This window comes from Hemicordylus capensis, chromosome 3 (assembly GCF_027244095.1).
Source record: "Hemicordylus capensis ecotype Gifberg chromosome 3, rHemCap1.1.pri, whole genome shotgun sequence".
Classification (NCBI taxonomy): domain Eukaryota; kingdom Metazoa; phylum Chordata; class Lepidosauria; order Squamata; family Cordylidae; genus Hemicordylus; species Hemicordylus capensis.
This window is the reverse complement of record NC_069659.1, coordinates 131,842,726-131,866,740: the sequence shown is the minus strand read 5'-3', so window position 1 is coordinate 131,866,740 and position 24,015 is coordinate 131,842,726. Positions and strand designations below refer to the sequence as shown.

Below are 24,015 nucleotides of genomic sequence, written 5' to 3'. Positions count from 1 at the left end.
TCAAATCTATCTATCTATCTATCTATCTATCTATCTATCTATCTATCTATCTTTCTATCTATCAGACTTCTATACTGCCCAAAACTTGCATCTCTGGGCAGTTTACAATTAAAATAATATAAGCATTAAAATAATTAAATTTGGAATCTTTTGCAAACATGGAATATTAGGGGTTCTCAACCTTGGGTCCCTCAGTTAAACTCCCATAACCCCCAACCACAATGGCATTTGGCCATTATGGCTGGGGATTATGGGAGTAGAAGTCCACCAATGTCTGGATACCCAAGGTTGAGAACCCCTGAATCTAAAAGCCTGGGTGAACAAATTTGTCTCCAGTATGTCTTCAGTATGTGTGGGGTGGGGGTGGAGGTGCTTGTGATTACTCAATGGAGAGGGGATGTTGGGCCATTAGAAAAATTCAAAAGCTACATGGGGGCAATGAAAACAACACACAAGCAAGCTTTTGAATCCCCCAAAATGCTTCATCAGGCTGGATGTCAAGCAAAGCAAAAAGGAGGTGAGGAGAGGAGAGCAGGGCAAGCTCAGTAGAGCCGGAAATCTACAGTTTAACCCTCTCATGATGGAGGTGGAGTTTTAGCAGGAGTTGTGTAGTCGCAGGGCAGGATCCAGACAACGTTAGTCACGACCACCCACTGAAATTAATTTAGTCATCTCTCATTTGTGTCACTGCTGCTTGGTCATGATCACCTGACTTGATCTGGATCCTGCTCTTAGATGTGCACTTTGTTAGGTGGACCTAATGAAACCCGTGCAGCTCCTCCAAAACTCGTTAAATTCGTTACATGGCAGGTGCTGGGAATGGGGTTTTTTTTAATGGTGAAAGAAAATGTGAAGAAGAGCGGTGGAGACCTGGCATTAAAAGAAAGGGGGTGATTCTGAGATGGCGGAGGGTGTGGGGCGTTGTAGTGGTAGATGCCTCATTTTCCTCACTGGGGAGACGAGACACTGTTCAGGGTGGGTGAGGCAATGGTGCACCGGACTGCACTCGGAAGGTCGCCTGGGTCCAAGAGCTGCCGCCACTGTGCTTGCGCACCAGAGTGTAGCAAGTGTTCCCCATCCTCTCTCACAATGTGCACTTCTGTGCCCCCCTCCCAACTCCCCTGCGGGAGCCAATCACACCAGCCTGCCTTTGGGGCCACGCAGCTCACGTGGTCCCACATGCTGCCCGCGCATACCTGCGAGGTGAGCCAAGGCGGCCCTCCTCCCTCCCTCCTCTGCTTAGCCCTCACCGCGGCATGATCCCGGCCAGAGATTGTCCCCCGCACCCGGCGAGGTCATAAAGGGGACCGCCGTCCTCCACCGGCGGTGCAGACCAGGGGGTTACAGGGGGCAGAGGGACCACAACACCCCACCGATGCAAGAGGGAAACAGCGTTCCCTCTCAAGGCGCCTCGACCACAATAGGCAGCTGGGTTTCAATCAATCAACCTTTGGCTGCAAACAATGAGCATGCAAGAACCAGCAGCCCTTCAAGTGGCAGCCCTTCAGGTGGCATACCTTCCACACCGCATACAGTTTGAAGCTGTAAAGATAGGGAATAAAATAGCTGTAGGAAGATCACAGCAGCACGTGGAGGCAAGGGACAAGAAGGTGATACTCTTCCTCTTCCGTACCATGTGCAAAATTGAGGAAGTGAGTGCCTTGATTGCAGTTGTTGGGGGGGGGGGTTGACTCCCAGTCAGGGACCGGCGCTCAACCCTTCGGGGACCGGCAGCGGTCCCCGGACCGGTGGTTGAGAAACTCTGCTCTAATGGGTCTCAGGATGTCGTGCAGGAGACTGGCTTTGGCTCTACTCATGCCAAAGCAGCAGTAAACCATGATATTGATTAGCTGTGCCCTTGTGTCACTGCTGGGAATCTATCGCCCAATCTTCTCATCATACATAGGCTCATGGATTTGAACTATTTGTGGACCAAAATAGATAATACATTAACAACATGATTTGAGGCCTGTGTCTGTTCATTGTACATAGCAACTGCGAAGGGACCTAATGAGGACTAGGGATGCAGCACAGCTGCTATTTATATATTTTTTAAAATGCAAGCCCAAATTACACTTGTTTTTTTGTTTTAGCCCAGTTTTGAAATGTATTGATTTGTATTGTTTTTGCTGTGCTTGTAATCAATCAATCATCCTTCACAACATGAAATGGAAAATATTGGATCATAAAGATGTTCTCTTAGCTTTGTTTGGTATGTGTAGAAAAACAAGTAATGTACCTCTTCGCTAATGTACCTCATTTGCTTTTTAAAGGTTTGGGGACACCTCATTACAGGAAATGATAAACATGGAAAGCTTAGTACGACTGAATTCCTACTTTGAGCAGTTCAAAGAAGTTTTGCCTGAAGACTGTAAGTGGGAATAACAAATATAGTCAATATGGTGAAATTTAAGTTAGAGAATGATTATTTGTATAAAGTGAATGTGTCTAAATCAGTGCTTTTCAATCTCTCTCTTTTTAAAAGCATCGCTTTCAGGGAACATTATATTTTGAATACCACTAAGCATGCAGCTTAGTATTTTTTCCTCCAAAAATCTGAGATTTCTGAGGTGAAGCCTTGTGATGTCACAACTCGTGAAAAATAGGGGGGAACTCTGGTAGTGGGGCTTATCAATAAAACCCTGGAAAACTGAGATTTCCCCCCCTAGTTTTGGGTGGGGGGCGGTTGAAAGAATTTTTCTAGTGGAAGTACTGTAGCATTTTCTTTTTCAGAATGATGTGAAACTTTTTTCTTAATGTGTTAGAACTTACATTGCTACAGCCAATTTTGTCACTGCAAACTGCCTAGATCAAAGCTACTATTTTAGTGAGGCCAGGTTGTCGCTCCAGTTGGGCAACATTGCATGTATTGCACACTGCAACACGTTCTAAAGATGCTCACCTGGTAAGCTTCCAGATAAGGTGATGACAATGATCTCAGAGTTAGATTACAAACACCTCTTAATTGGAACACCTCACTGCAATGTGCATTACAATATGATTGTGGTTTCTGCATAATGGTACTGGAAATCTCTTCTTTTTTATTTTGAATTGTGACAACTAGAGCGGTAGCTGTGTTAGCCTGTTGTAGCAAAACCAACAAAGTGTCTTCTTGTATCTTAAAGACAAATCAGAAGTGTGCTTCTGTTGACACCTGGTTGTGTTTGCCGTAAGACACCTGGTTGTGTTTGCATTGTGAGAATTAATATTAAATTAGGAAGAAAGAGAGAAGTGAGGATGAGTGAGACTGAGAAAGAAAAGAGGCTGGGATTTAGGGAGGAGGAGGAACGGTCTCTCTCTCTCTCTGTCTCATATTCGTTAGGTTACCCCCAAAAGTCTGTTTTTCTTGAGCCCCTGAAGCTGGCTGACTTTGAAGATTTATATTTATATTCATTTTATCATTAACTTCATATATGCCTTTCATAAGAAATCTCAAGATGGTTTACAACAAATATTAAAAACCATAAAATCTATTAGTGTTTTTGTATTGTTTCACTTAACTTTACAACAAAACAGAATTGCATGGTATAAGTCAATCTTTGGGTTTTTTGGTTTTTTTTAAAAGCCTCCCCGTCTCACATTTCCCTCCTCCTCTCTCCTAACTTGATTCTGCTGCCAGACTGTCTGGTGGTTTGGGCTTGTCCTAGATAGATAGCTAGATAGTGCTATGCTGGGCGAGTGGGTGACTGGTGCAGCTCTTGTTGCATCCAGCCATTGTTTAATTAATATATTTTTATACTACCCAAAACTTGCGTCTCTGGGCGGTTTGAGATGCCCAGTCTTCTCCTGTGCCCACCCAAGGGGACAACAGCTGTGCTAGCTTCTCCTGCATCAGGCCACGCTTGACGGCAGCAGCAAGCAGCAGTGCTGTTTGTGCAGTGAGACGATGCTGTTGCAACTAGTGAGGCCAGTGGGAAAGAGCAGCTACTCATGCTGCACTGTTCCTCTTCTCTCTTTCGGACTTGGAATGTATTCAAGTTTGCCCACACTGTTTCCTTATCTTCCTACACGTGCAAGCCAGCCAATGAGAGTTTTTTGTTTTTGTTTTTGCTGAGAAATTCAGATACCACTGAACTTCTGGCCAAGCCATTTCCTCTTCTGGTCTGCATGCTCCCCAATATTAGTTGAAGTACCACCAGTGGTGCGTGTATCATTGGTCTAAAAGCATCCGTCTGATACAGTGCATTGAGATTTTCTTGTTCTGATTTCAGCAAATATTTTGTATAGGACTTGGTGAAATTAAAAGAGCCAAACTATCAAGGCAGAAGTTAAAAGTTTTAACCTTCTGAAGACAGTTTGGAGAGGGTTTCCGCTTAAGCTATGGAATTAAACTGAAGGAGTGTAGGTCTTTTCCCTTCTTTTGATGGCCTGCCAGTTTAGGCAAAGATCTGACAGCATACTGAAGCTCAAACTACACATGATGATAGCCAGTCAGTGTACAGCCAGCATGGTGTAGTGGTTAGAGTGCCAGACCAGGACTGGGGAGCCCCGAGTTCAAATCCCCATTCAGCCATGAGACTTGCTGGGTGACTCTGGGCCAGTCCCTTCTCTCTCAGCCTAACCTACATCCCAGGGTTGTTGTGAGGAGAAACCTAAGTATGTAGTACACCGCTCTGGGCTCCTTGGAGGAAGAGCGGGATATAAAAGGTAAAAAATAAAATAAATAAATAAATAAATAAATTTAAAACAGGCCTGCCCCCAATCATGGATAAAATAAAGGACTCTGATCAGGCAAAGGGAGTGTGTGAATGAGGAGTGCAGAGCCCTCCTGTCCCACTTATGGCTATCCAGGAAGGGAGCCTGTGGGAAGTAAGCTGCGAGCAGGATAAAGATTTTGCACCTCCATAAAATCACCCCCACACCTCTATTTGTGATTGGGGCAGAACTAGTTGAGTCACACAAGAATGCTGCTATCGTGTGAGATTGGGGCAGAGTGTAAAACAGGAATATCTATGCCCAATGCACTATGTGTTAAGAATTTTTAAGGGGGGAAATGGAACCTTATTTAAGTAGCACCACCAGTGTGCATGATGTTCAACAAAATGATACAGTGACAAAGTACAAGAGGACAGGTCCCTGTCCTAAGGAACATACAGTCTAAAAAATTTGAAACTACAAAACTTCTAAGGTTTTATGGAGAACATGATTGAATGTAAAGTCCACTCTGAAGAATAGCATATGCACGGCTAAAACTTTGTTTTACTGACCATTCAGAAGCAAGACGGGGGTTCTTATTCTCTGCTTTTTCTTAGGTCTACCTCGATCCCGTAGTCAAACGTGCCTGCCTGAACTGTTACGGTTCCTGGGACAGAATGTACATGCAAGAAAAAACAAGAATGTTGATATTCTTTGGCAAGCTGCTGAGGTATTTATGGTGGTTCCCCCATTCTGCCAACATGCAGATAGATACAGCTGCTACATAGCTTATCATTTTACCTAGTCAGCTGGGGCAAGTGACAGTTAGTACATAAGAACAGCCCTTCTGGATCAGGCCCAAGGCCCATCTAGTCCAGTACCCTGTTTTGCACAGTGGCCCACCAGATGCCTCTGGGAAGTCCACAGGCAAGAGATGAAGGCATGCCCTCTCTCCTGCTGTTGCTCCTCTGCAACTGGTATTTAGAGACATCTTGCCTCTTTGGCTGTAGGTGGCCTATAGCCCTGAGACTAGTAGCCATTGATAGGCCTGTCCTCCATGAATTTATCTAAACCCCTCTTAAAGGCATCCAGGCTGGTGGCTGTCACTATACCTTGTGGCAGAGAATTCCATAGTTTAATTATGTGTTGTGTGAAAAAATACTTCCTTTTGTCGGTCCTACATTTCTTGGCAATTAGTTTCATGGGATGAACCCTGGTTCTAGTGTTATGCGAGAGGGAGGAAAATTTTTTGATCAGCTTTCTTCACACCATGCATGATTTTCTAGACCTCTATCATGTCTCCCCTCCCCCCCCAGTTGTCTTCCCCACCCCTAAACTAAATAGCCCCAGATCTTGTAGCCTTATCTCTGCTCTAGGCCCCGATCATCTTGGTTGCCCTCATCTGGATGGTGATCCATTACACTCATAAGAGTGGGTTCTGTGCCTGTGTGGGACCATTCGGGCAGAATTGACTCATTCCTCGAAGCACTTCACCCTGCCTCTGCACATGATGCACTTCCTTAGTTTGGGCGGGCTAGTGTTTTCTCCTCAGTTCTTTTCTGACTACCATTTAGGGATGTGCGAACTGGCTCCAACCGAACCGGGCTGGCCGGTTCTGTGCACACCCCTACTGCTATTGTGTTGGCAGCTTGAACAGTGAGTTCCTCGTTCGGAACTTTTTTCCTGAGACATATACCTCATTTTACTCCTTCGACTTGGACCAGACTTTACTATTCTTTAGTTAATCATCGTTGTTTTTTTTAAGGATGGGTTTTTTTGGCTATGACTAGGACTAATGGACGAACTTTGGCCCTGACTTGAAACGAACTCTTGACTTCAGCATTTACCACTCTATTCCCCCCCTCCGCTTTTCCAATGCCCCACTCGCCTGCCAACGCATCTGTCCCTTCGACGTAAAGCACAGCGTTGATGTTGAAGCCAAAGACTGTGGATTTCAGTCAAAATCCTCAACTCAGAGTGCCACAAGATTGGGTTCTGGCACTCAATTTAAAGTGCCGAAGCTGCTTTTGGACTCGACACACTAAGTGTCACAAGTCCCGACACTGTGAGCAGGACACCAAAGGAGCGCCTCCTCCTAAGAAACTTTGGGATAAGGGAAACAGCATCTTTGATCGTGAGGCCTGTCCTCCAGAACAAGCTTTCCAAGACCTCCTGATACCAACTTTCAATGTTCAGTCCATCTTAGCCACCACCAACACTAGGCTGGCAAGTCATGCCTTAGCATGGCGCAACATAACATTGGGCCGTTGAGTCCTTCCCATAGTCCAGGCGGGCTATGTGATAGAATTCACAACTCTACCATCGTTCAATGGGATCACGTACACGCCAGCATTTCCACTTTGATGGAAGAAGTTCAGGCTCTCTTGGACAAGGAGGCGATCTCGCTGGTTCAGTGGACAGGTCAGTGGTGGGGTTTTTACTCACTCTACTTCCAGGTCACCAAGCGTGATGGAGATCTATGGCCAATCTTGGACCTATGGTGGCTGGACTGTCACGTGGACATGTGCAAGTTTTGTATGGTGACATTGCAGAGCATCCTTCCTCTCCTTCACGGGGAGGAATGGTTCACAACATTGGATCTCTGAGACATGTACTTCCACATCGGGGTCCAGAACAACCACAGACAGTACCTCAGATTCATGGTGGGGCATCAGATTTTTCAGTACAATGTTCTCTTGTTCGGTTTGGTGATGGCGCTCCTTGTATTTACAAAATGCATGGCCATGATCTTAGGGTACTTCCGGTCACAGGGACTGATGATTTTTTCCATATTTCAATGACTGGCTTTTGACAGGACAGCGGAAAGATGAGTTAGCTTCACAGATTTCAGCAGTCCTGAACCTGCTCAAGGATCTGGGCATCCAGGTCAATTGGAGGAAGTCCAGGCTACAGCCAGTGAAGAAGATAAGGGGCTGTCCTCAATGCAGAGTTGCAACAGGGTTTTCTGCCCAAGGAGCGCTTCAGTCTTCTGGCCGAATGTGGACAGTGCACAGAAATGGCTGACAGTTCCTTATCCAGTCTTGCTTTCCCTCCAATGGTGAACAAAGGAAGTCAACTGCTGTAGGGATTCCCCTTCCAGGTATCTCAGCTGAATGCCTGGGTCACAACAGATGCTTCTCTGCAGGGCTGGAGAGCCCACTGTGGGGATATCCAAGTGCAAGGACTGTGGTCTCCAATCCAGCAGCAGCTGCATATAAACTATTTAGAACTTATCATGGTTTTTCAGGCGTCGAAGTCCTTCCAGCCATCCCTGCAGGGCAAGTGGTCTAAGTCAGCCTGCACAATACCACAACAACCACGTACCTAAACCACTAAGGAGGGACAGTGTCCCGCTGCCTTTGCAAGCTAAGCCTGCAAATTTGAATTGGGCAATAGCACAACAGATGACTTTGACCGCAACCCACATCAATGGTGTGGCAAAAACTCTAGCAGACCACCTCAACAAATCACAAATCTAACTGCAACAGCATGAATGGGAAGTTGCTCTGATGTATCTTCAAGTGCTGTTCAAAGACTGGGGGATCCCAGATATCGACCTGTTTGCAACATCGGAGAACAAAAAGTGCTCCCAGTATTGCTCGAGGGCTGGAATTAGCCACAACTCCAGGGGGATGACTTCCAATTCAACTGGGGTTGAAAATCTCTATACGTTTTCCCCCTTTACCGTCTACTGAACAGGGTTCTGGCAAAAATCCTGCAGGAGTCTGCAAAGTGCACATTAATTGCTCCATTGTGGCTTTGGCAGCCATGGTTTCAGCAAGCATTCAGACTGTCCAAGGGTCACCACAGATGATTGCCTCCATGCATGGATCTTCTGGTACAAGAGAGCAGCAAGCTCTGCCATCCCGACCTGAAAACTCTGAACTTGACTGCCTGGAGGATAGGCTATTGAATGACATCCTTCTTAATGACAGAAAGAAATCTACTCGTGTCAGCTACAACAGCAAATGGAAACTATTTAGGGTGTGCGTGCAGAAGCACGGCTTCCTGCCTCAGGCTGCTACTTCTCGCCAGGTCTTGCTATACCCTTACGAACCTGAAACAGCAGAAGCTGGCCAACATTTCCATCAAAGTCCATTTGGCCACCATTTCTGCTCGCCATCCCAGATGGGATGGATAGACAGGTTTTTTGCATCCGGAATCGAAAAAGTTCCTAAAAGGTCTAAACAATCTCTACCCACCTATCTGTCGGCCTACTGAACAGTGGAACCTATCCCTGGTTCTGTCAGATTTAATGTAATCTCCATTCGAGCCCATGGTGATGGCCCTTCCTAAACTTGTGATGCTAGAGATTACTTTTCTGTTAGCCATAACATTGGCTCGACGGGTGTGTGAACTAAATGCTCTTCACATTGATGTCTCCTATGCTAAATTTCATGAAGACAAGGTGGTGCTTTGCTTGGACCTTGAGCTTAGGCCCAAAGTGGTTACAGACTTCCAAATCAATAGCAACATTGCCTTGCCTACCTTCTTCCAAAATCCCACGACGGCTCTGGAACATTCACTGCATTCTTTGGATGTACAGTGTACACTCCTATTCTACTTGAATCTGACCAAGCCCTATAGGAAGACAAAACACCTTTTTGTGGGTTACAAGGGCAAAGTGAAAGGCTGCCAAACTTCTAGACAGAGACTATCCCACTGGATTGTGGAACTAATTTTCCTGGCATACAAACACCAAAAGGTGGATCTCGCAAAGACTATACGGGCTCACTCTACCAGGGCTCATGCTACCTCTGCAGCCCATATGACTGGAATTAAGCTCAAGGACATCTGTACAGCAGCAACTTGGTCTTCTGAGCATATCTTTGTTAAGCACTATGCCTTGGACCTTCACTCTGCAACACAGGCCAATTTTGGGAGGGGTATCCTGAAAAGGGTCTTAACTTAGCATACTACACCCACCTCCTGACTGACAGCTCATTAGTCACCCACTCCTATGAGTGCAATGGATCACAATCCAGATAAACAGGTTGCTCACCAGTAACTATTGAGCTGGAAGTGTTCTGTTGCAGTAATAAGTCTTGGAGGAAACTGACTATCTAGATCTATTTCAAACTGGTTTTCGGATGGGCTATGGGGTGGAGACTGCCTTGGTCAGCCTGATGGATGATCTCCAATTAGGACTTGACAGAGGAAGTGTGACTCTGTTGGTCCTTTTGAATCTCTCGGTGGCTTTCGATACTATCGACCATAGTATGCTTCTGGAACGTCTGAGGGAGTTGGGGGTGGGAGGCACTGCTTTGCAGTGGTTCCGCTCCTACCTTTCTGACAGCTCTCAGATGGTGTCACTTGGAGACTGTTGCTCTTCAAAATCTGAGCTTTTATATGGGGTCCCTCAGGGCTCCATATTGTCTCCAATGCTTTTTAATATCTACATGAAACTGTTGGGAGAGATCATCTGGAGATTTGGTGCTGGGTGTTATCAGTATGCTGATGACACCCAAATCTATTTCTCCATGTCAACATCATCAGAAGAAGGCATATCCTCCCTGAATGCCTGCTTGGAAGCAGTAATGGGCTGGATGAGGGATAACAAACTGAGACCGAATCCAGACAAGACGGAGGTACTTATTGTGCGAGGTTGTCACTCGGGAAGCGATATTGATCTACCTGTTCTAGATGGGGTCACAGTTCCTCAGAAGGAACAGGTACGCAGGGAGTGCTTCTGGATCCACGCCTTTCCCTGGTTCCCCAAGTTGAGGCAGTGGCCAGAAGTGCTTTCTATCAGCTTTGGTTGATACGCCAGCTGCGTCCGTTTCCTGAGGTTCATGATCTTAGAACAGTAGTGCACTTGCTGGTAACCTCCAGACTTGATTACTGCAATGCGCTCTATGTGGGGCTGCCTTTGTAAGTAGTCTGGAAACTGCAATTAGTATAAAATGCGGCAGCCAGGTTGGTCTCCGGGTCATCTTGAAGAGACCATGTTACTCCTATATTACAGGAGTTGCTCTGGCTGCCAATAAGTTTCCGGTCAATATACAAAGTGCTGGTTATAACCTATAAAGCCCTAAAGACCTTAGGCTCACGGTACTTAAGAGAGCGTCTTCTTCTGCATGATCCTCATCGTCCACTGTGTATATCAGGTGAGACTCATCTGTGGCTACCTTCATGTCGTCTGGTGGCCACCCAGGGACAGGCCTTCTCTGTTGTTGCCCCGAGACTTTGGAATGTGCTTCCCATGGGAATAAGAGTCTCCCCATCTCTAGCGGCTTTTAAAAAGTATCTAAAGACTTATCTTTTTACCCAGGCCTTTTAGCTTTTTAACTTTGTAACTTTTTAAATTTTGGATTATTTATTGATTTATTTTAAACTGTTTTTAGAATTTAATTGATTTTAATGTTTTGTTTTTCTTTGATTGTGAACTGCCCTGAGACCTTGGGTTGGGGTGGTATAAAAATGCGTTAAATAAATAAATAAAGACCCTCCCGCCAGCCCTACTGCAGTATACGAAGTGGCAATAAATATGTTTATAGAACGTGGAGTGCTACTTACCTTGTCGAATTGAAGACTGGTTCCATATGATATTTGAATCCAAATGTTAGTCCTTCAGGAACTGAGGAGAAAATGCTAACACTCCCAAACTAAAGAAGTGCACTATATGCAAGGGGTGGGGCTAAGCACTTTGAGGAGCTAGTCAATTCTGCTCGAATGGTCCTGCACAGGTGCAGAACCTACTCTTATGACTGCAACAGATCACTTCCAGATCAAGAGTTACAGGTGAGCAACCTGTTTTTCTGCAACTTTTCCAGTTCTACAATATTCTCCTTAAGATATGGTGACCAGAACTTTATGCAGTACAAGTATACCTTATTACTTGCAGGGGTTCTGTTGCTCACCTACTACCGCGAGTAACTAAACCACAAGTAACGAAGCATTGTGACTATGGAAAGCAGGGGTTAGGTTCCAGAATGGGGGAAAATAGTGGGGAGGAAACAGCGAAAGGTAAAAAAAAACAAAAAACACCCAGTGATTTAAGGCAAAAATAGCCAAGTATTTACAATATCGTGCTCCACGGGGTTGCCATGTATCGAGGAATGCTCTCCCAAACTGCAAAAAATCATGGGGGAAATCCTTTTTTAAAGGAGAAGAACCACAAAGTGGCTCAGTTGTTAAAAATGGTAGCCAGAAATGACCTCCTCAGTAATTTCCGGCCTTCTAAGAACCACAGATACGTGGGTTTTAACCCTTTCGTATTCACGGATAGAGAGGTTGGGTGTCTTTTTACCACGTGCGGATATGCGAAACAGCGGATAGTAGTTGCACGTATAATGAAGTTTTCCCATACTCCAAATGTGGCAGCACTATGGTTTTGTATAAGGGCATTATAATAGTAGCAGTTTTATTTTCAGTTCCCTTCCTAACGATTTCGTGGAATTGGCCTTTTTCACAGCTGCCATACATTGAGTCGACACTTTGAACAAGCTGTCCACCATGATCCCAAGATCTCTCTCCTAGTCACTGACAGTTCAGATCCCATCAGTGTATATGTGAAGTTGGGTTTTTTGTTTGTTTGTTGCCCCAATATGCATCAATTTACACTTGCTAACATTGAACCACATTTGCTATTTTGTTGCCCACTCCCCCAGTTTGGAGATATCCTTTAGGAGCTTCTTGCAATTTCTTTTGGATTTCACTGGCCTGAATAGCTGAATGTCATCCAGCTGCTTACCCCAACTTCTAGATCATTTATGAATACATTAAAAAGCACCAGTCCCAGTACAGATCCCTGGAGAACCCCACTTTTTACTTCCCTCCATTTAGATAACGGTCCATTTATACCTACCCTCTGTTTCCTATGCTTCAACCATTTACCAGTCCACACATGGACCTGTTATCTTATCCCATGACTGCTAAGTATGCTCAAGAGTCTTTCATGAGTAACTTTGTCGAAAGCTTTCTGAAAGTCCAGGTATACTATATCAACCGGATCACCTTTATCCACACTCTTGTTGACACTCTCAAAGAACTCCCAAAGGTTGGTGAGGCAAGATTTACCCTTTCAGAAGCCATGGTGGTTCTTCCTGCACAGGGCTGTTATTTTTTATGCTGACAATTTTGTCCCTGAGAGTGCTTGCCATCAATTTGCCCGAAACAGACATTAAGCAAACCGGCCTGTAATTTCTCAGATTCCCCCGGATCTCTTTTTGAAAATGGGTGTTACACTGGCTACTTTCCAGAACTTCGATACAGAGCCTGATTTGTTAAATATTGTTGTTATATATTTTTGCAAGGAGGTTGGCAACTTCACATTTGAATTCTTTAAGGACTCTTGGGTGGATGCCATCTCACCAGTCCTGGGCACCAATCAGGATTAAGTCCAAGGTTGCCTTTTCTCTGGTTGGTTCCATGACTCATTGTTGTAAGATACAGTCATTTAGCGTGTCTTGAAATTTGGCCTCTCTGTCAATACCCACACATGAATTTGCCCTATGTGAGGGTAATTGAAGTCACCCATCATTACAGCTGTCTTGTGTATACTGGAGCAAAGTGACTCTCCTGATTTTCCCTTTTAGTTTTCACCAAACTCCTCATTTTAGAGAAGCTTCCTCTTCTGAAATTCAAAGTTTCTGTGTTAGACTTCCTTGATGATTCTCTCCTCGCCTGTATGCAGAATTTGATCACACTATGATAACTGTTCCCTAAAGGTTCCATCTCACACCAGGTTCTGGGCACCACTCAGGATTAAGTCCAAGATTGCCTTTGCTCTGGTTGTTTCCATGACTAAACTGTTCTAGGGTACAGTCATTCAGCGTATCTAGAAATTTGGCCTCTTTTTCATTACCTGAATGTGAATTTACCCAGTCTACGTGTGGATAATTGAAGTCACCCATTATTACAGCTCTCTCTCAGGATCAGGATGCCTCCCTGATTTCCTTCTGCAACTCCCAGTCACTGTCATTGTTTTGACCTGGAGGGCGATAGCACGTCCATATTACCACACTTCCTTTCAGGCCTTGTATTGTCACCTTGTATTGAGTTTCTATGGAAGACTCTGGTCTTCCTAGATTTTTTAAGATTCTATTCCTCCTTTAACATACAGTGCTACTCCACTTCCAATTCACCTCTCCCTGTCCTTTCTATAGAGTTTATATCCAGGAATAACAGTGTCGCACTGGTTCTCATCTTTCCACTATATTTCTGTTATGCCCACTATATCTATTTCTTCGTTAGCAACCAAGCACTCCAGCTTGTCCACCTTGGCTCAGAGTCTAACTCAGAGTTCTGGCATTGGTCTATGAGCACCTATACGCTGAATCTTTTACCTGGTGTGTGCTATCTTTCTTTTGGCCATTTGATCTCTTGGACCAGGTAGCACAGCCTTCTGTCTACTCTTTATCTGGTATTATTCCACACCCTTCTGTTTTATCTGAATCATTTACACCCTCACACCTTAAAAGATGGCACCAAATATAGCTCAGCTCCCCGGCATTATTTCAATAGCTGCTCTGCGACCTTCTTGATTTTGAGTGCCAGCAGCCTGGTTCCATCTTATCCGTTTTGTACAGATTTGTCTTGTCCCAAAATGTATCCCAGTGCCTAACAAATCTAAACTCCTCCTCCCATCACAACTGTTTCATCCACACATTGAGATCCCTCATCTCATCCTGTCTCGCTGACCCTGCATGTGGAACAGGTAGCATTTCTGAGAATACCACCTCGGGGGTCCTGGACTTCATTATGCTACCTAACAGCCTAAATTTAGCTTCCAGTACCTCCCAACATGATTGGTGCCGACATACACCATGACAGCAGATGTCTCCCCAGCACTGCCTAACAGCCTATCTAGAAGCATGATGTCAGCAACCTTTGCCAGGCAGGCAAGTCACTGTGCAGTCTCCACTCAAGTCACAGACCCATCTCTCTATATCCCTAATGATCAAATTGCCCACTACTAGGAGGCCCCCACCACTCGGAGGAGTATCTATCCCCTGTGCAAGAAGATGTGGAGTCATCATGCAAGGAGGGGTTCCTTCTAAGGGAGCGTCTCCCTCTTCCTCAGAATGATGTCCTCCTTCCCCAAGGCCTTCATTCTCCCTGACAGCAGAGGAGCCATCAGCCTGGGAATGGGATGCTTCTAGCACATCCCTGAAGGTCTTGTCCATGAACCTCTCCAAGACTCTGAGCTTCTCCAAGTCAGCCATCTTGGCTTCAAGGGAATGAATTTGTTTGCTGAAAGTTGATAGCTCCTTGCCCCGAGCACACAATCACAACTGCTGCCCATCGAGCAGATAGTCATACATGCAACACTCCATGCAATACACTGGGTAGCACCCGCGCCCCTTCTGGCTGGTTTTTCATGAAGACAGAAGGCCGGCGGGGGTAATACCCAGTGTATTGCATGGAGTGTTGCATGTATGACTATGAATATGAAAGAGGGAGTAGTACGTACCTGCTCTTCCCACTGAGCTCCTGGTGATCAAGGGGGCTCCTTTCATGCTCCCCTGCACATTTCCCCACTAAACTCCATGCCAACCTCCAGTGACCCTGTTCGCTAATATCCCTGGCCATTGCCTCTTATGTAGAGAGTAGGCTTCAAACTGAGGCAAACAGGCTCAACAGGAACGTGGCCCCTCCCACCAAGTGTGCCTCACTTCAGCCCTAGCTGACGCCTCCCACTGTCTCTCCAGGCAAGAGAGAAACTAAAAATAAAAGCTACACGGCCCCCAAAACCAGACTTGGCAAAAATGAACACAGACACACACCCACACTGGGACCTCTCCCCTAAAGAGATACCAGCCCCTCAAAATCTCCCCCTCCTGTCTGTCTGTTTGTTTGTTTGTAAAAGAAAAGTGTTTGGGGTTTTTTTTTTAGAAGAAAAGCTTGCTACCTTCTCAGATGGTTTTGCCTCTTCCCAGAGTAGGTTTCAAACTGACTCAGACAGACTCAACAGGAATGTGGCTCCTCCCACCAGGAGTGGCTCCCCTCAGTCCTAGCTGGCGTCTCATATGAAGAGTAGTTCCAGATATTCTCCCTACCAGCATTACAAAAGAGCTCATGGATCATATCCTTTTCTAGATTTGCCGCAGATTAAATGGTGTTCGGTTTACAAGCTGTAAAAGTGCCAAGGATAGGACTGCCATGTCGGTAACTCTGGAGCAGTGTCTAATATTGCAGCACGAACACGGAATGGCTCCTCAGGTCTTCACACAAGCCCTGGAGTGCATGAGGAGGTAAGCACTGATCTGCTCCCTGGCCACTTATTCCTAATCCTGGAGCCATGTAAACTGCAGATGGGTGGTTTTCTCCATCTTTGATGGAGATAGTTATATAATAAATATAACTATTGACAAAGAAGCTACATCAGGAAAGATAAACCACACAGACTACAGCTGCCTGACATATTTTACATATGCCTGACATATGTCACTTAATAGTTTTCTGATATAAAGGGTTGTCAGATTTTTATATTAGAAAGAACTCTTCCAAACAGGAGAATATTTGGTAAGTTTTAGTCATCAGCTTATTGGATACAAAGAAAGGAATTGCAAAGAGAGCTGTCTTTTCTGATCTACACGTTTGTAACAGTGACATTGCCTTGGCTGCTGTTTTGTCCTTTTCCTTGGCGGTGATCTGTATAATTACCTCCTCTATGAAGAATAAACATCTGCAGGTTGCATTGGTTTGCTATGCTTACTCAAAATAGCGATACAGTTTGCTCCTTCAGCAAACTATCATTATGAATGTTTCATGATGCAGCAATCAAAATCCATCACAACCTGTCGGTGTACTGTTGTCATTTCAGTTTAACTTCTGTTTTCCGAAGCAGCAGAAGTTTTGCAAAATTTAATTCTATTTTTTCAAAAAGGAATCTGTGTACTGTTGTTCAATACATTGTTTCAAGCACTGCTGAAAAGCTCAAATTTCATATACCAAAAAAGAAAGGATAAGAAATCTAGTTTCAGTCTTTATCGGTGTAGTTCAACACTACAATGGCGTGTGGAGTTCTGTTCTCAACATTCACTCTTGCTGAATGTACTGTTCTGTGTCTTCTCACCAAATTCTCAGAAGTGTTCAGTTCTCTTATCCTTTCTGTATGTTTTTGCTATTTGACCCTTTCTAAATCTTCAATGCTTTATAAACAAAATTAATTGCTTATTAACAGCAACACCTTAGTTCAAAAAATGTTACTTTCTGAATCCTTTATAGGATCTTGTATGTGAACCATAGAATTCCGTAAAGTGGAATCCACTCAAATGTGACTGACTGACTGACTTGTGATTAAACCAGCTGTCTCATTCAGAAAATGTTACACCTAAATATGAGGAGAGGAAGAAAAGTATTCCCATTGTATTCTCATTAATTTTCCAATTGCATTTAAACATCATTCTGACAATACTTACCATATTTTTGATAAATTTGGGCATAATCCTGCCAAAGCTCAGCACGTCAAAGCACCACTGACTGCACAGATTGCCTGACTTTCAGACTAGCCATGCATTGATGTACTGGGTTCTTCAGTTATGCAAGGAGGGAGGGGCAATTTTCAGTGATCTCCTCTTCCCCACCGCAGTTGCCTGTGCTTCCAAAAACTATGTCCCTGAGAGTCCCCCCACCCTCAACCCACACAGAAGTAGTTTTGGGAGGCATAGGCAGCTTCAGAGGGGAAGAGGAGATGGTTGGAAATGGCTCCTCCCTCCTTGTGTAACAGAAAAATTGGCACATCAGCAGAGGGTTAGTCTGAATGTTGGCCAGTATTTTTAGCCCAGTACATGGAGTGCTTTGAGCATTTTGGGAAAGCTCTGTCAAAACAGATAATAATAGTAGAGGTTTATTTATGTACATAGAACAAAACTAAAACAAAAGTAATGGTAATGCCATGCAACTCAGACACACATTAACATAAAAATTATTGCAAGGCAACAACTTTGGCGAACTGCCTGACTGGTATAAAATGCTGCCATATCCCACTGATACTTCCCTTGTAAATTTTTCATGAAAAGCTCTTAGTAAATTGCTTATCCATTCATCAAAAGTGAGCAGCGAGTTAGACCTATGGACCTCTTTGGAAGGGCATTCCATGATCTAGATGCTGCAGCTGAAAAGGCCTTGCCTCATGTCCCCCACCTGCTGCACTTCAGGTGCTGAGCAGACAATTTATAGCTCCTCAGTGGTTGATTGAAGCACCAGGCAGGTTCATATGGAAAGAGATGGTCCTTCAGTTCTTGTGATACCATACCATTTAGGGCCTTGAAATGTTATGGCCATTACTTTGAATTGGGCCTGAAAGCAAATTGACTGCCAGTACAGCTGGAACAGCACTAGATGTGAATAGAACTCCAGAAAGTATTCTGACTGCTGCATTCTAAGCTAACTGAAGCTTCAGAACACTTTTCAAAGGCAGCCCCAATTGAAGTACATTCCAGTAATCCATTCTGGACATAAGTAGAAATAAATCATTTTTCCAGGAAGGGATGGCAGTGGTGCACTAGCCAAAGCTTCTGAAAGAGTTCCTGGCCACTGCTGCCACCCTGGCATCCAGGAGCAGCACTGGATCCACAAGCACTCCTGAGCTGCTAGTCTACTGTTTGAACAAGTTTCACCAATGTTGATTGTGTTACTTAAAATGCTACAACTATGAGAGTATGTTATATGCAAACACCTCAATCCCATGCTCACTTCACGCACATGTTGTTATCTTGTCTAACCCATGCTGATAATTTTGTCTGTAGAAGCAGCATTGGTAGGAACCAAGAATGCTCTGTCAGTGTTTGCTATCTGGATCCAAGAATTTAGAATTCCATTTTAGCCTTTAAAATTTAAAATGGGACAGTGGATATAGTCAGAATTTAGAATGAAGGGTAGATTTGAAGAACCCTGCTCCAAGCTGGCCACCTGTTCCTGGAAGACCGTATTTTTGGCTGAGAAAGAGGCTTATTTGTTTATTTGTTTATTTATTTTATACCCTGCCCAAACTTATGTCTCTGGGCGGCTAACAACAATTAACAATTAACAACAATTTACCTTGCCCATTATGGCTCTCCTAAAAATAAAAATTGAAAAGCATTTTTAGAACGAATCTACCTTTGAGCTAAATAACTCCTTAATGCTCCTACATTTAATAGCTAGGTTATTGCAATAATGCAGTACAACTTGCTCTGAAGACTTTTTGAAAGGGTCAAATGCTATAATGGTTATTCATGTTCAGTTTGCTTTTCAGAGCTCCATTTCTTTGCAGCATGTGGAAGCATGGCAGAGCAGCATGGAACATTGCTTGGCCAAATGAGAAAATGAACATGGAAAACCATTCTTGTTCAACCTACATGTATTTATTTTCAGTAGACTACAGTATTCTTTCTTATTTTCTCTTTTTATTCTCTTTCTCTCTCCTTTTTATTCTGTAATTGTGCCTCTTATTATTACTTATTATCATTTTTGAATTGGCACACTTCCCAATTTTCTTTTACTTAACACATTCTACTTTCTGTTGTGGCTTCTTCAAAGTTTCTTTTTTCCTTTACTTGGTTTTATTATCTTTTGCCACATTGTTGTTTTTATTTTCTTTCTTTCTTTTGGTACATCCACTGCATGTGTGTGTTCCTTTCTTCCTCTTTATTTTTTTTCTCCCCAAACTTCTTCCTTTTCACAGTATTGGAACACGGGAGGTAGTCACCCAGAAGAACTTGTGTGGCCTGGTGCCCATCCGGGATTTCAGGCTAGACCCCAGTCTTCTCTACTCTATTCCTTTGCTAGCTCTGAGCCCCAATTTACTGATTGTGTGGCTGTTTTTGAGCATTGCATATCTGGTGGCTAGATTACGTTGCAAATGAAGATGAGTTTAAAAACAAAGCAAAAATCCAATGAAGTGCCAGAATATTTATTGCCACCTGGTACCTATTTGTCAAAAGAATGTCTCATAGCATTGTCTGCCAAGAATTATTATTATTATGCCTTACAATTTTGTGTTTCTATTGTACTAAACCTGTGAATACACATCAAATTATTTTATGAAAAGGAATTGTATTGAACGCTTAAAATTGTTGTTACGCTTTCAGTGCTTGTAACATAGTCTGACAGCGGCCTGTTACCTCGGTACTTTAGCCGACCTGAATATTCATTTCTCTTACCAAATATTTTTCAGGCATCTAAATCCTGTCTCTCTTTCTCTCTCTTTCTCTATATACATACAATTTTGTTTCACATGTTTCATGTATTCCAGAGAAAGGAACATGGTCTAAAAAGAATTTGTATCTTTTTTTGTATATTCTTAAGTGTGTCAATATTGCCTTTCATATTTACATGATATGAGAAGAAAAAAAGTGGGAATTTGTAACACATTTATCTAAACAAATATTATACTGAGCACCTTTCTACTTTGATTTCCAAGCATAATCTCTAAATTATGATAGCACCCAGTCTTTAGAACCATGCATATGTTCCTTTCTCATAGTTAAATCTGTCGCAACATATTGTACCAACAAAACTAAACTAACTTGAATTGCAGTATACTGCATGCAATATACTTTCATTATATTTATAGATCTACTTTTTTATTGTATCAAAAGGGAAGAGTATATAGAAAGCATACCTTATTAATTGCCTGTAATTCCATTTAAATTTAGTTTGGAAAAATATTTTTATAGTGTGTTGTAAATCCATCATATGTTAAAACCAACATACATTGCCATAAAAATGCACTAATCGGCTTTTTCAGCTCACTGTTAAACTTTAAGATAGAGGAGATGAAATAATTTTAAATGTTTGGAAGATGCTAACATACTTAATTGCTCTTTTAGAAAACTTCCCCAAAACCCAAATGGGCAACAGAAATATCGTAATTTCTACAATAATTGTGTTTGCTCAAATATTTATTTAAGAACATATGAATAGCCCTGCTGGATCAGGCCCAAGGCCTATCTTGTCCAGCATCCTGTTTCACACGGCGGCCCACTAGATATGCCTCCTGAGAAGCCCAGAGGCAAGAGTTGAGGGCATGCCCTCTCTCTTGCTGTGGCTCCCCTGTAATTGATATTTAGAGGCATCTTGCATCTGAAGCTGGAGGTGAACCATAACCACCAGACTAGTAGCCATTGATAGACCTGTGCTCCATGAATTTGTCTAAGCCCCTTTAAAAGCCATCCAAACTGGTGGCCATCACCACATTCTGTGGCAGAATACTAATATTAATATAGACAAATATTTATATACTGCTTTTCAACAAAAGTTCCCAAAGTGGTTTACATAGAAATAAATAAAACTTATTTAGTATATTTGTATACCGCCCCAAACACACATCTCTGGGTGGTTTGCAACAAACATAACAAAATAAAACAGGAATTAAATTGTTAGACTTTTAAAAGTAACAAATATCCATATTTGTGTATTCAAAGAGCTTTTACAGCTGTAAAACTAGATTTTCAGTTTTCTGGATGAGTTTAGATATAATAATTAGATACTTTTTAAAATTACATGATTTAGATAAGAATTCTAAATTTCATGTTCTGTTGGATCACATTAATTTTGACTACTTTCAGTTTGAATTCAGTTTATTGGTTAGGGAAGGTTGTACGATCGAGTCGGTGTCTATTCCTGGCAACCACAGCACCATGTGGTTTTCTTGGTAGAATACAGGAGAGGTTTACAATTGCCTTCTCCCAGTTAACCAAACATATTTCAACCATGTTTTGACTGCTGACATAAGAGATGGATTCCACCTTTGCAATTGCCATCTATGGACTAGTTCATATGTTACCAGCATGGCATGGGAGCCACTCCTTTGCAGCTGGATCCTATGCTGCTCCAGTAACATGGTTAGGTACAAATAATGTGGGTTGGATAGCTGATGTGGTTACATCACCTCTCCCAGGGGCCAAAGACCCTGGTATGGGAAGTAATGTCAGTCACTTGACTCATATGACCACTTCCTACAGACATTTGATAATGGAAGCAGAGCCTGCTCCAGGTTTCCAGTGGCCCTTAGCAAACCGCCTTCCATGGCCTCCCTCTTACCTGGTGGGAGTCTCAAGAGACTTGCTCCATCATCACCACATGAAGACTATAGACTGCCATTGGCAGCTGCCAAACAATGCCGTCCTACAATGCTGGCACTACACATCTGTGCATGATCCACCCATGGGGAGAGTAGCAACCATATTACTCGACAAGAAGTCCAGTGACAAATGTATTGCTATGTGTTTAGCCCAAGTCTAAGCATACAACATGGCAGCAAGTCCATTAATTTCAATTGAATTTGCTTCTACATAATGCATGTTATGCAGAGGCTCACTTCCTTTTCTGGTCTGACAGGAAAGCTTCACCTGTGCATTGGAACTATCCACTGCATGCACTATATCTTGCCTCTCAGACAAGAATAAGTAGCACACTTAGGGCTATTTATCAAATCTATTTCCCCAGACTGTCCACTACAGTGTATACACACAGTTCTGCATGTGCAGGGACTAATCCCAACCTTTTAAATAGCTAGTTGCCTACAGCATGCAAGATTAATTTTCTCCTGGCAGTGAGACAAGAAAAGCTTTTGTACAATGGAAAGAAGTTGGTACTTTCCCCCCTTCTTTCAGACTGCTGCAGACAAACCTCATAGGAAGTGTGTGAGCAGGTGAGCTAGTAATTCCCCCTCCCCGGCCCCAATTTTTTTGGACAGCAAGACTGTGCTATCCTCTTCTCTGTATTTAGCGACCTTGAAGATAGCAGAGCAGCTTCTGTAAATGCAGAGCTTTGTGTGCCCGTTGCAGTCGTGCAACAAATGGGATTCAAATCGGGTCAGATTCTACATATAACGTGCATCTAGAATAAGACAAGTGCATTGCGTCAAAGTTCTTACATATAATTCCACCAATCAAAATGTACTATGCATTTTCTTGTTCTTTTAAATCTTTCCTTGAGAACTCTTTTGTGCTTTAAAGAGTTAGAACTGACACCGAACGATACAAATTGTACTTGAAATTGATACAATACACTTCAAAGTTCCAAAACAGTATTTTAAAGAAAGGAAAATAAAATCACATACCCATGAAATTAAACCATATCAAAAGATATATGTTATAGAATAATAATAATAATAAAATCAGTTAATCCCAGCTATATAGGAATATGAATGCAGTCCAGCAAAAAGGATAAAGCAGATTTATGTCCTCTTGGTTTTCATTCATGAAAGTTAAACATTTGCTGAGCATTCCCACTGAAATCAGTGGTAGTTTTTTGGTTTTTTTTAAAGCTTGTTTGGCTGGATCTTGCCTTATGCTGATATTTGAAGAAATTATCAGATCTAAACCCCAGCCCACCTTGCAGACAAGCTGCTATAGTTTAACAAGGAGCATGTTCAATGTTGCTGTCATTAGTCTTTTACTATGTGAATAAATGATATGTCAGCCATATGTTTGTGTGTCTGTCTTATAGATATGCTCTAGCATGAAATCACTCACATATTCCTTTATTTTCCGTGTTCAAAGGAGCCAAAGAAAGCAAATGGGAAAACCTCTTATGATGGACTATCTACCAAAATGATGTGCTTCCTTGTACAGCTTTCCTTGAGATCTCTCAGTTTCCATCAAATCTAATGGCCTTTGCAGTAGAGTTCAGAACTGTAGTATAAATATATGTTAAGACAGCCCTTTCTGTAGCACTGACTTTCGTGGCAAAAGATGATTGTGTCACAGTGGCCCAGTAGTGATGATTTGCTGCCAGTCTCTTTTAACCATGGTTCAGAGAAGCAGGGTGGCCAATTGGTGTGCTCCCTCCTCACTCTTCTTGATTTCTCATGCAAATTCCTTTTCCTCCCCTCTCCAGATTTATGGTTGATCATTACATTGCAACAGTACTAACAGAGAATCTCACTGTAATCAGGAATTGAAACTACTTTGCATACCTAGCTTCAATCCATGGCTATAAGAGGAAGCTTGGGTAGTGTTATCCATAGTTAGCCCCTGTGCATATACATCATAGTTAAAGCTAGGAAGTAAAGTGAGTTGGAATTGGCACTGGAGAAAGGAGGGGGGACAGGGAGGAGTTGGATGAGTCTACAATCCACACCTGAATTCTTAGGTTAGGAGATCATCAGTATAACATCTACACTGAGCAAATATGAGGAAAAGGTTCCAGTCTATAATGCTGATGGCTTTATGTGGTTGATGGCTATATATGAAGTGAGTGGGTTTCCCACACAAGCAATTAAATAGTGCCAAAGTTTCAAGGACTGATATTCGATATTAGTGCTGGTAGGTTAATTTTCAAAGATACTATTATTGCATGGCAAGTTCTTCTAACTTTCAGTAAAGCTTGTGCTAAACTGATATGTAGGAACTAATTGTTACTGGAAAGCATTTATTTAAAGAGTAGCATTTTATTTCAGTTTATTAATAACATGATGGAAATGGTTTTGATCTCTGTTTTAGGGTC

At 42.9% G+C, this 24,015-nt stretch overlaps 1 protein-coding gene and 1 long non-coding RNA gene across 16 annotated transcripts in view; one reads left to right on the top strand and one right to left on the bottom strand.

The window, feature by feature from the left end:
- The window catches only part of LOC128349557 (uncharacterized), a 40,269-nt gene extending 34,965 nt beyond the window's left edge, over positions 1 to 5,304 (bottom strand). The window contains exon 1 of the long non-coding RNA XR_008318847.1: positions 5,208 to 5,304. This is a non-coding gene — a long non-coding RNA (uncharacterized LOC128349557). The remainder of the gene's footprint in view (positions 1 to 5,207) is intronic.
- INPP4A (inositol polyphosphate-4-phosphatase type I A) overlaps positions 1 to 24,015 on the top strand; it is a 165,898-nt gene that overhangs the window by 137,041 nt on the left and 4,842 nt on the right. For 10 of the 15 annotated variants that reach the window (XM_053306020.1, XM_053306021.1, XM_053306022.1 and 7 more), the window contains 3 exons: positions 2,274 to 2,371; positions 5,253 to 5,365; positions 15,676 to 15,830. In XM_053306020.1, the coding sequence (XP_053161995.1) occupies positions 2,274 to 2,371; positions 5,253 to 5,365; positions 15,676 to 15,830 (366 nt within the window). Of the gene's footprint in view, positions 1 to 2,273; positions 2,372 to 5,252; positions 5,366 to 15,675; positions 15,831 to 18,805; positions 19,225 to 19,246; positions 19,616 to 19,816; positions 22,993 to 24,015 lie in introns of those variants that run through there. The other 5 variants (XM_053306034.1, XM_053306032.1, XM_053306025.1 and 2 more) reach the window with 3 other exon arrangements.